At 41.5% G+C, this 12,504-nt stretch overlaps 1 protein-coding gene across 1 annotated transcript; it reads right to left on the bottom strand.

Moving 5' to 3' along the window:
* Nucleotides 1-11,055: 11,055 nt before the first annotated feature.
* Nucleotides 11,056-11,749, bottom strand: LOC104888691 (zinc finger A20 and AN1 domain-containing stress-associated protein 1). Its single transcript, XM_010673725.4, has one exon. It carries the CDS (start codon nucleotides 11,483-11,485, stop codon nucleotides 11,060-11,062), a length of 426 nt encoding a protein of 141 aa, XP_010672027.2. The 5' UTR covers nucleotides 11,486-11,749; the 3' UTR covers nucleotides 11,056-11,059.
* Nucleotides 11,750-12,504: the final 755 nt, after the last annotated feature.

The raw sequence follows: 12,504 nt of genomic DNA, 5'->3' as shown, positions 1-12,504 counted from the left end.
ATATTACCAACAGCTACTAATCTACAACAAAAAATCCATAGCTTCGATGCGACCTTTCAATGCTGTTTTAACAATTTGGAAACTCATCTGCATTTGTTTCGAAAATGTTTTCATGCTGTATACTTTGGAAACGAATTTTTCAGAACTGCCATTTAGCCAAAGTTGTGGATGTCTATCGTTTTTTTAATGACGAGTGGAGTGACTGGATACATTTTAATCTTTCTCAATCAATGAAATGGTTAGAAATTTTTGTAATTGCTTTATGGCACATTTGGAAAAATCGAAATAAAGTGGTGTTTGAAGGTGCCATGGCAAGATCTGCATCCCAATATAATCATTTCTTTACCGATTACATGCATAATAATAATGCTTTTCAGAATCAGGGCAAGATGGTTCCCAAACCACATCAGCCTATTGTTTGGAAACCACCAGTGCATGGTTACCTAAAGCTCATGGTTCATGGAAAGCAAATGACAGAGCCAGTGGTGGAGGGGTGACACGAAGAATTGATGGATCTTGGTTCATGGGCTTCTCAATCAAATTTGGCGCCATTAATCCAGCTGCAGCTAGCAGAATTGGTGACTATTAGAGAAGGCCTTTCGCTTGCAAAGGACCACAACATCTCGAGGTTAGAAGTGGAGACTGATGCTCAAGCTCTCAAGATAATGATGGATAAAATAGAAAACTATCCTCATCACCAACTCAATGCTATTATAACCTGTAAACTCATCGGAAGAACTCATGATGAGAGAGAAGGAAGAGAGAGAAGTGAGAGAGAGAACCCTAAAAGAAACCCCACCCCCACCCACCCATGCCCTCACGGCAAATAGTGAACCTCCAACCGTGGTCTCCGCCGCGTCACCAGAGGCTCCTGAAGATGCCAAGGATCCAGCCCAGCTACCCCCCTTGAGACCCCCAGACCCTTTAAATTCGCAAAAAGCTCTTCTACCCCCATTAAATGCACAGGTCAGGTCCCCATTAACTGCCATTAATACCCAGGGAAGCCCCCCATTAAATGAGCATTCATTCTTAAATGCGCTGACTCACTCTAAAGTGAGTATCCCTGACTGTCTAGTACCATAATTCGTCCCCTTAAAAGCTGTTGATTTTCCCTTTGCGACTGACCCTCCCTCGGCTATGAAAGATGATGAGGTGTTTATCCCTGTGTCAGAGAATGAATATTTGGAAATTGCTAAGGAGTGGGAGTTTGCCATAATTTTTAAAGTGATGGGTAGGTCCTTCTCTAATGACTACCTGAAGATGGAACTATGTAAAGTGTGGAATATTAAGAGAAATATGGATCTCATATCCTTAGGGAAGGGTTTTTACAGCTGTAAGTGTATAACGGGAGAGGAGAAATCCAGCATTTTAGTAGGGGGACCTTGGTTCCTCTTGGGTCATATGGTGTGGGTTCAACCATGGTGTCTGGGTTTTCAGCCGTCGGTCACGCAGATTAGTCCATTCCCAGTGTGGATCCACCTCCCAGAGCTTCCTATGGAATTTTTCAGGAAAGAATATCTCCAGATGATTGGTAATGGGGTGGGGAAAACCCTGAAGATCGATTCCCACTCCATCGATGGAGGTAGGCGAAAATTCGCTGCGGTTTGCGTGTTAGTTGATGAACATAAAACCTTGCCTCAGAGGGTGTTTATTGGAAAACATGCTCAAGAGTTAATGTACGTCGAAGGGTCTTGGTGGTGTTCTTACTGTAAACAAGTGGGCCATGGGAATAGAAACTGTCGCAAAAAACCGCCCGGAGCTACCACAGATTCCGGTGGTATATTTGAACAAGAGCAATCGCAGGTTAGTATGAGAAAAGAGGAGAATTGGGCTGCAGTTAGGAGTAGGGGCCCAGTTGGGAAGAAGACTGGGTTGGGGAAAAAAGTGCATGAACCCACTTCTCGTTGGACTCCGAAAAAATGGGATGGGGCCCCAGGAGAAGTTTCGAAAAAGGGAACAGTGGAGATTGACAAAATCCCTGTGAAGGTGTCCAACATGTCAACTCATGATGTTTTGGAAACATCAAACCCTTTTGATGTTCTGCAGAATGTCAACTCGGAGGCTGAGGTAGCCGTTGTTTCGCAGGCTATGCCCACTGAGAAACCGAAACGTGGCCCACCCTTCTATGGGGATGATTTTGTTAGCCTCACCCCTAAAACCTATGATGTCCCATCGCCGGTCAGGGGCCATGGAAGCCCGACGCCTTCTATAAACACTCCACCCTCTCCTCCTTCCCATTTATCTAAAAAACCCCACCCAAAAATTATATCTCCCCTACTCTCACAAAATGAACTGGCAGCAAGAAACCTTAGACATCTCACCATCATCGTCCCCTCCCCCCCTGTCACCAACCTTCACACCACCGCAATCCCCACCACCACCCCGCCTGCAATTTGTTCGAAACGAAACATCCATATTTTTCGCTCGCCCAGTGCGCCCCCTTCTCCCGGAATTGAATCTAGGGTACATAGACTATCTCCTGCCAGAGGATTTAGAGAACCCGTCGGGAGTGTTATCCGACGTGAGCTTACAAATGGTCAAACTGATGATGTTGAATCCGTTAGTGGCACCCGAGATAGCTTTGAACATGATCATGTATGCCAATTTAGAGTTAATGATCCCGCATGTACCACAGTTTCAGATGGTGGCCCACTTACCACCGGTGATGAAGATTTTTCTAGAATGGTTTCTAAGGAGGGAGGTGCTAGTGGAAACCGAGGACAGGGACTTGCTGCAGAATTTGGGGCCGTGGCTCGACCCGGCGCCTCTCCTTCCTATGGTCAGGACGGTGATGCTCCTTGAACTCATGCCATTCCGAGTCCATGCAATGAGCAATACGAATGCCTTGGTCCTAGTGAAACTACAAAGGCCGTTGAAACAGTTAGTGATGAATGTATCTTGGGAAGAGGGAAGAGGGAGAAAAAACCCTCGAGAAACCGAGATGATGTTGTGGCCCCATCGACGAATGTGGACGTGTCCCAAATCAGGGGTAGAAGTAGATCCGTGGGGAGTAGGAAACGAGGAGGTTCTAAGGAGAATCATGCAAACCCCAAACATGTTTAAAAATATTACGATTCTATTTTGGAATGTTCGCGGTATAGGCCGTCCATCCTTTTTGCCGAACTTTCGCCTTCTGATGCAGCAGCACACTCCGTCTATGGTTGTCCTGGTGGAAACTTGGGTCTCTAGGGAAAAAACTGCTACCATTGTGAGTCGCATGGGTATGGATTCATGGCATCTGGTGGAGCCTCTTGGTTTCGTGGGAGGTATCCTTCTCCTATGGAACTCGCATGTTATAGATTTTCAGCCCTTGGGAGAAGGTGCGCAAGGAGTCCACGGGGTTATGGAGGTACGTTCCTTAAACATCTCGTTTATCTTTTCAGCAATTTATGCTAGTCCTAAATTTTATATTCGTAGACAATTGTGGGATGATCTTAGAAATATGGCAATCTCGATTGATAAACCGTGGCTTCTAGTGGGTGACTACAACGATGTACTATGTCAAAACGAAAAATTAGGAGGTCGTAGAATTTCTATTAGCAGGGCCAACTTATATGCAGAGACTATGGATTCGTGTAATCTGGTTGACTTGGGGTTTTGTGGGCCGAAGTTTACATGGACAAATAAAAGCAAGAGGAACCCTATTTATGAAAGGCTTGACCGGGGATGGGCTAATATAGACTGGCTAAACACGTTTCCTGAATACAAGCTCACCCACCTGCCTCGAGTGACGTCTGACCATTGTCCTATCCTAGTGAACCTGAGTGTGAGCAAAGAGAACGGTGGCCAAAGACCGTTTAGGTTTGAACCGAGTTGGACCTTAGATAATAGATTCTTAGGTGTCATTGACCATGCGTGGCCTAGGGTAGACATTCCCCTGACTCATAAGCTAGATTGTACTAAGGAAGCCCTTATTAGTTGGAATAGGGATACGTTCGGGAATATATTTGCTAGGAAGAAAGCCATTTTGGCGAGAATTCGAGGGACCCAAATATATCTTCAATCTAACCCTACTTCGATTTTCCATCAGAACTTAGAGACTGACCTGCAAAATGAACTCCTAAACATCCTGGACCAGGAGGAGTTGTTATGGCGCACAAAAATTCGTCTTGAAAGGATAGGGAAAGGGGAAAGGAACACTGGCTACTTTCATAGGAGTGTCATGATGAGGAGGGCGTCTAACCGCATTCTATGTCTCCGGGATGAGGTTGGTAGAGAAATTCATGAACCAGTTGAAATTAAGGATCACATCACCCACTTTTATCGAAATTTATACACAACGGACCACGACCTATGCTATGGTACCAGTTGGGAGGGGGGGAGGACCTGCCTAAGACATGTGTTGGGTATAGGCCGTCTAATGAGGAGATCCGAAAGGCGTTATTTAGCATGAAGGCTCTCAAAGCCCCGGGGCCTGATGGATTTCATCCCTTATTCTTTCAAAAGACGTGGACTATCCAGGGTCCTGATACATGTAGAACGATTCAGGAGTGATTTTTCAGGGGCCAGGTCCCTGAAGAGCTGTGCCAAGCGCTTATTTGCTTAATCCCTAAACAATCTTCCCCCGAAACCATTAAACAGTTTCGCCCGATTAGCTTGTGTAATACGCTCAATAAGTTGGTGACGAAGATCTTGGTTAATAGACTGAAACCACTTATCCCGGACTGGATCTCCTCTAACCAGAACAGTTTCATAAAGGGTAGAGGGCCGGACATCAATTTAGTTGTAGCCTCTGAAATCCTGCATTCCATGCATAAGAAAAAGGGGAAATGGGGTTGGTTTGCATTAAAAATTGACCTTGAAAAAGCATATGATAGGGTAGAGTGGGGGTTTGTTAGATCGTGTCTCCAGGGTTGTAATTTGAGCACTCACTCCATTAATCTCATAATGAATTGTGTTACCCAAGCATCCTCGGCTGTATTGATCAATGGAAGAAAAGCTGACCCTTTTCTTCACTCTAGGGGTTTGAGACAAGGAGACCCTATGTCTCCTTATTTGTTCAATATTTGCCTCGAAGCCCTTTCGAGGGCCATCCATGAGGCATGTGAGAGAGCGGAGTGGACACCGTTTGGGGTAGGAAAGAAGAAAGTCTCCATATCCCACCTCCTATTTGCAGATGACCTTCTGTTGTTTGGTGGGGTTGATGAAAATACCGCGTTCGCAGTTAGAAACACCCTTGACCATTTCTGTGAGGTGTCTGGTCAAAAGATTAATGAACTCAAAAGCAAGCTTATCTTCTCACCAAACACCCAGGAAGACTTTAGGAACCTCTTCCAAGATACTATTAATGTCAGGGAAACAGAGAATCTTGGCACCTACTTAGGACTCCCCATTTCTCACAAGAGACCTTCCAGAGCCCAAGTCCAGTTTGTGGTGGATAAGGTTAGAGCTAGATTGTCGGCTTGGAAAACCAAATTCTTATCCAAAGCAGGGAGATTGTGCCTTATCACATCAACTCTCTCGACCATTCCAGCCTATTATATGCAAGCTTCCTTGCTTCCGGCGTCCACTCTTAGAGATTTGGACTCTACTTGTAATAATTTCCTTTGGGGTGACACGATCGAGGGGAGGAAAATTCACTTGGTAGGAAAAGACCAAATTTGCATTCCTAAGAATAGAGGGGGTTTGGGAATTAGGGCCCAGAAACAAATGAATATCGCGTATATGGCCAAGCTGGGGTGGAAAATGGCTCAGGCTCCCCCAAATTTAGCTCAGGAATGTATTAGATCGAAATATATTCATGAAAGTCATGCCACCAAGTTTAAGAATGGGTCAAACCTTTGGAAGAACATTGGGATGGGGTGGGCCCTTCTCCAAAAGAATAGCACATGGACTCTGGGTAAGGGTACGAGCATAAACCTGTGGGAGGATAATTGGTTGACTATAGGTAGCCTTCGAAGTCTCATCCAGGGGCCATTGAGGGAAGGTGAGGAAAGAATAAAAGTGGGAGATATAGTTGTTGGGGGGCTTTGGGACCTAGACGCATTATCGTTTGACCTCCCCCAAAGTATTAGGGATAGGATCCTTAGTATCATACCTCCTAGGTTGGACGCTACGGATGACATGCTCAGTCCTGATTTCTGTAATGTAGATGGCTTTTCCTTAGGCCTTGCGTATGAAGCTTAAATGGCTGTTGTAATACCCCAAGTTTTACTTTTAATTAATTAATAACTAATCTTAATGATTAAACTAATAGTGAACTAATTTTAGTAAATAAAATTTTCTAAGTTAATTTCTAAGATATGTTGTTTAATAATTTTAGGATAACAAAGTTCATAAATTAAAATCCTAAGTCTTAGCATCAATCTTGTAAATGATGTAAGACTTAAGGTTAGCAAAAATTTTGATGGACCCAATGCCCAATGACCAAATCCTTCGAAGCCCAAACAAAACAAAAAGGCCTAGTATTATTCTCTCCCAAAAATCAGAAATTAAAACAAAAATTAAAAGAAAAGCAATAAGTCCATCTTCTTCCTCCTCCATACGTGGAAGGACAAGAATGGAGATTTCTAAACAAAGTCAAAAACCATCTCAGTAAACTTAATTGAGTTTTCACCCTCTCAACCACCCTTAACCCACTGGTTTTCTCAAAACCTCTGAATTTAGCCACTTGTTTTCTTGAATGGTTTTAGTAATTTAAAATTCTGAAATTCATCTACTAGGATGAAAGTTTCTCTATAAATAGGAAGAAATGGTTGAGTTTTACAATCAGAAAATCAACAACAATAATCCAGAATTTTACATCAACCAAAAGAATTTGGAAAATAAAAGTTTCAATTTTCAACTCCTCTTGTTGTTCTTCTGTTCGACCACCACAAAAACCACCATAGCCACCATTTCTCTATCTTCTGACTTTCGTCGAGAAGTCAGGACCTCCGCCCAGATGCAGCGGCACCACCACCCCCCACGCCGCACCTCTTCCTCGTCGTTCTCCCTGCACGACTAATCTCCCTCCACTTCGTAAACCGCACACACCACCACACCACAACCCATCATTTCTCGCCTTCTCTGCCGCCCACCTGCCGACCTTTCCTCCGCCGCAGAGCGCCGTCGCCCAGCCAGCACCCATCATCTCCCCTCCCTACTCGCATCCTCCTCGAACCCCCTGCACTCCTATTTTTCTCTCTCCTCTGCGTGACACCACCGCACCACGACACATCAATCACTCACCCTTCTGCTCGTCACCGTTGCTTCGCCTGTTGCCGCCGCGAAGTTCCACCACCAGCAGACCCTCCTTCGCTGGTCAAAGACCCACGTTCTTTCTCTCTCTCCTCCATTGCGCACCACTGCCAGGCCCAACACCCCTGTCCCGCCTGCTACCACACACTGCCCCACCCACCTGCCGACCTTTCCTCCGCCGCGGAACGCCGCCGCCCTCGTCGGACCTCCTGCCGTGGCGCCAAGCCCCCCCTCGTTTCTACCCTGCGTGTGTTTGTTGTTTTATTTGGGTGAGTGTACTGCTCTTGTTTTATTGATAGTTGACTTTGTATTAATTCCTAAATGACTAAACCCTTATTGCTAAGTAATGAATTAATAATAGTAAGCTTATAACTAAGTTAAGTCGCTTATAAACTATCCAAGTTTAGCAAATACTATTTATGATGAGTCCTACTAAAACATAGATGGTCAAACTTTAAGTTATTTAAGTTATAACATGTTTTAACATATGCTCCTAAACTAGTTTAAAAGTTATAACTAACTCACTTATATGAGTATAACTATTAAATTTTAAGCTTATAATATGATAATGTGAGTAAATTATGGATAACACATTTAACTTGATTTCTAAATAATAGTTATGGGTTTTCAAGAGATAAGTATAAAAAGGGTTTGTATAAACTATTATAATATTAAAATATATGGCTAATTCGCCACGTAATCGCTAAATAAGACGGACTATGTAACCTATATAAATTAAGTTGTAAACTAAAAATTGTACTTAAAGAGCATTGGTGCTAATATACTTTTTATTGAATCACTGACTTATTAAATGATCGTTTTAAAACTTAAAAGAACTCGTTCCTCGGAGCTCAGTAAGGACGATATCAAAGGCATTCGGAGAGGGTTATTATTATTCTACAATCGAGGTAACATCTACTGCTAGTACCCGCAATTCCCTTTAAATGTTTTATGAACATGGGATCAATGTGATTTAGTAAAAGTTTATCAAAATGTTTATTCTTGAGTTGCGGGATGACTACTATGATTTATTTGTAAGTACATTTTATGAGTTTATGAACTGGATGGATTATCATGAGCTATGGTTTATGAAAAGATGATATGATATAAAATGATTTTGCTACCTTAATCATTGAGGTAGAGCTGAGATGAATGACTGATGATTATCACCTATGAATAATAAAAATTACGGAACATGATAACGTAAAGTGAAAGAACTGGTTTGCAGAGCTGACTGATTTTGCAGCAACCAGAGTAAAAATGTATAAAAGGATCAATGGATTATAAAGGTGAAGTTGAATAAATGTTATTTTGACAAATGTTTGAATTATTCTTTCTCCCTGTTTGCAAATAAAATGAGTTGAAATGAATTTACGTTGCTGGGGTAGTTTGTTACTGAGCCTCGGCTCATAACGTTTTGCTTTTATGTTTTAGGTATGGTCAGACAGTTGAAAGATCATTGGTAAAACGGATCTTGCTAATGAGTGTTAAAGAATCTAGTATGGCACTAATAGTAAGGGTTTGTAAGCTCAAGCTAGAAGCACTGCAAGAGAGAGAGTTCAGGATGGATCTCGTGTATCGATGATGTTGTCTGTATTTTATATCTTATGGGCTAGGAAGATTATATTATTATTATAGCTAATATTGGTGAGTTTTAAGAATTATAGTCTCTAAGACTATTTAAGCTAATTATTATATTAGTGGGCCTATAACCCACGGGTTTAATTTTCTAGTTTACGCTACCAATTATAAGTACATGTGTGTAAATGAGGTTATTAATTTTCGGGGCGTTACAGCTGTACCCCACATTAACCTGAACTGGATATGGAAATCGTCTATGGAACCTAAAATACAATTCTTCTTCTGGCTTCTCTGGAAGGATAGACTTCCCCACAAAGCCCTATTAGCTACCCGAAAAATCACCCCCGATGCGTGTTGTCCTCGGTGTCAGATGGCTCCTGAAATATCAGCTCATGTGGTGAGGGATTGTACCTACGCCAGCACAATTTGGGAGACTTGCTTTCCTGGAAACCCGGGGCCCTTATACTTTGAGGAGTGGCTTAAGTATAACGTGGAAAGGGAGATACAGTTTCGGGGAATTCGATGGGGGGACTTGTTTCCCTATATGTGCCATGAATTATGGAAGGACCGGAATGCCTGTAGTTTTAGGGGATCCACGCCGTCATCGGCCCAGGGGATCCTAGGTAAAGCGGTTATTTTGGCCCGTGAGCGTATTAAGGCAATGGGGATTCGGACCCTCCTGTGGAGCCCATCCCCCGTAGCATTAGGCCGGACAGTTCCTGTAGTTTTAGTTCTGATATTCTAATTCATGTTGACGCCTCCTTTGTCGACCCGACGGTTCACATGGGAAATGGGGGAGTGGTTAGAAATAATAGAGGCCAGTGGAGGCTTGGGTTTGAAAGACGTAGCTTTATGCCAGACATCTTATCTTCGGAACTTCGGGCCATTTATGAGGGGTTCCTTATTGCATCCATGTATAACTTCAACCAAGCGACCATTTACTCGGATTGTATCTCTGCTGTTAGATTATTGTGTAACAATATAGGTAATTCTGACAAATACATAAGTGTGTTATCTGAGTGCAGAAAGCTATGGATGGCGTTGCTGGGAGTGAAGATTGAGCACTGTAGCAGAAAGGATAATAGGGTTGCAGATGTGATTGCTAAGAATTGTCGCTATACGGATAGTAAATGTAATGTAACTAGGGTTTTCCCTTCCCCCCTGGTTGTTGTAAGGATGTTTTAATTTCGGATTGTAAGACTTTATTTGCTACTGTTATTTAAGTTGGTTGCGTTTATCACCAAAAAAAAAAAAAAACTCAATGCTATTGTGTGACATCGTAAAACTGCTTAAAACTAACTGGGTTGTCATCTTCCTACATGCGAAGCGGGATGCCAATATGGTGGCTCATAATCTAGCAAGATTTGGGATGGCAATGGACGCAGATAAGATCACTCACACAGCTCCACCACAATGTGTGATGAAGGAGTATATGCAGGAATTGGTCAATCCTATGGCGTAGTAACTACAACTGTGACTTTCTGTGACAATGTGACAATGTGTTTTGGGAGGAAAATTATAACTCTATGTAGGGAACTTAAACAGTTGTTGAATTTGGTATTATCTGTCTATGATGTAACAAACTGATATTTTAATATAATGCCATATTTTGTGTTAAAAGAAAAGCTTTGAATCCCAAAAACCAAACTAAAGTCGAAGTAACCAATGAAACACGACGATGTATACCCGACCTAAGTATGCCAAAAACTACATCCGAGTTTCTTCACAATATGGTTGTTGAATACTGTACTACTGTGTCATTGATAAGTTAATCTCTGAGTGTGTAATTGGGTATACAAGTATACAACAACAAGATTAAGGGATGCTTATCAATAACAGTAAGTTTTCCTTACATAACATAAAGTTAAAACTATGATTTAGCTATATGATTAATATAAATCTTGGTTTTCTTCCTTGGATTGATTTATCAAGAAGAATAAGTTGGTATATATGTTGATATTAATAAAATAAAAGCAGCAAGATCCGAAGAGGTTCGCAGGCAAAAAACCCTGGTACGTAAGAGGGAAAAAAGCCCTCTGATCTCCCCCAAGATGGTGATCTCCGAAAGGATCGGAAATACTTTTTGGTAGGACATCAACATTATATTATTCAATCCCACCACCTTCAACTTCGGAGGAACCTCAACATCTCTAGTCTCTATGTCACTATGTGCAGCCTTACAAGATTACAACCTAAACTCCTAACACAGGAGAAAAAACACTACAAAACAAAAAGAAAGAAAAGATCAAGATGAAAGTTGATTATAGTAATCTATCTAAACTCCATTATTGATTGGAGTTCAAATCCTGCAGTTAAGTTTGTCAGCCTTGCACGTAGCAGAGTTCAACTGTTTGGAGAGAGCCTCGCGTTGAAGCGCCTTGCGAATGTTATCGATGGCACAAGAGTGCTCATTGCCATAGCGGTGCGACCCACAATAGATGCCGCCACACCGGCACTTGAACCCCATTAATCCAACCCGTCTCTTGCATAAGTCACACCGTGTACACGTACTAGTAGCAGTAGTAGTATTTGCATCTTTCTTGTCACTGGAATCAACAACACTTTGCTGCTTGCTGTCGTTATGGGATGATTTACGCTCCATTTTGAGAAGAGTTTCCTTAAGGTAATCACAGTAACATGAAGAACACATGTTTCGAAGTGATGGGCTTGCGAAGAATCCACAACCTTTAGCACAAAGTTGGGATGGATCTTCAACGTTATTCATGGTTACGTTGTCGTGGAGATTACTAGATTAGAGCGCTGCGAATCAAGAAAAGAATCAAGACAATCGTATAACGAGTAAAACAACCAACCTTAGCTTAGCTCTGGTGAGATTAAATGCTGCCAAGAAGTTGATCGAGTGAATTACAGTAGTAACAAAGTACAAACAATAAGAAACCAACCTTAGCTTTGGTGCGACAAGAGGAAAAACAAATGAAGCTTGATTGTTGCGTGTGGAGGAATTAAGTGAGGTCTACGTTGGTTGTGGTTTGATTTGGACGGATGGTATTTGATGTAGTATAATCTCCTATATTTATAGATGTTACAAATCTTAATCCTAATCTAACATGAATATCTAGTCCAAATATATATGTCGATCAGTCGATGTAGAAAAAGGATTTGTTTCTAGAAAGTAGAACTCTAAAGAGACAGAAATATATATATGGTATATTGCTATTACTTTGTATAGAGCCATTAGGTATTTTTGTATCAGCTGTCTTTTTTTTTTCTTTTTTTTTTTGGGTACATAATGGAAGTTAGGACACCCTTCTCTCAAGGGAGACTCCTAACGAATCAAGTAGAACTAACTTATTTAACAAAGGTTCCGTAGAAATATCCACGTCTACCGAAGCAGCAGAACTAGTGTGACCTTTTTTTGATAGAAGATCTGCTACTCGATTAGCTTCTCGAAAAATATGCTTAATGTTGTAAAATCGAAAAATATGCTTTGTTCAGAGCCATTAGGTATCTTTGTATCAGCTTCATGTCTTGTGCTCCAAGACTAGTAGTTTATTTCTACGTATTTTATGATTAATGAGAAGAGGTGTAAATTGTGGAGAATTTATCAATTTAGTTTTAAATAATTAACCTAAATATATCAATTATACTATGTAATTTGAGTATTATAGACATTGTTCAAAATATATTTCTAAATAAGATCCATAGCAATGGTTAAAAATATTAATAAATTTTTTTTCGACTTTGAAAGATAAATCATAATAATATGAACTAGTTTTAAAGATA

The sequence above is a fragment of the Beta vulgaris genome, chromosome 3, assembly GCF_026745355.1.
Source record: "Beta vulgaris subsp. vulgaris cultivar EL10 chromosome 3, EL10.2, whole genome shotgun sequence".
Taxonomy (NCBI): Eukaryota; Viridiplantae; Streptophyta; class Magnoliopsida; order Caryophyllales; family Amaranthaceae; genus Beta; species Beta vulgaris.
This window is presented reverse-complemented; position numbering and strand designations above follow the sequence as displayed.

Bases quoted from the DNA above. Each gene is read 5' to 3' on its own strand.
- LOC104888691 (XM_010673725.4), bottom strand. From the start codon at position 11,485: ATGAATAACGTTGAAGATCCATCCCAACTTTGTGCTAAAGGTTGTGGA.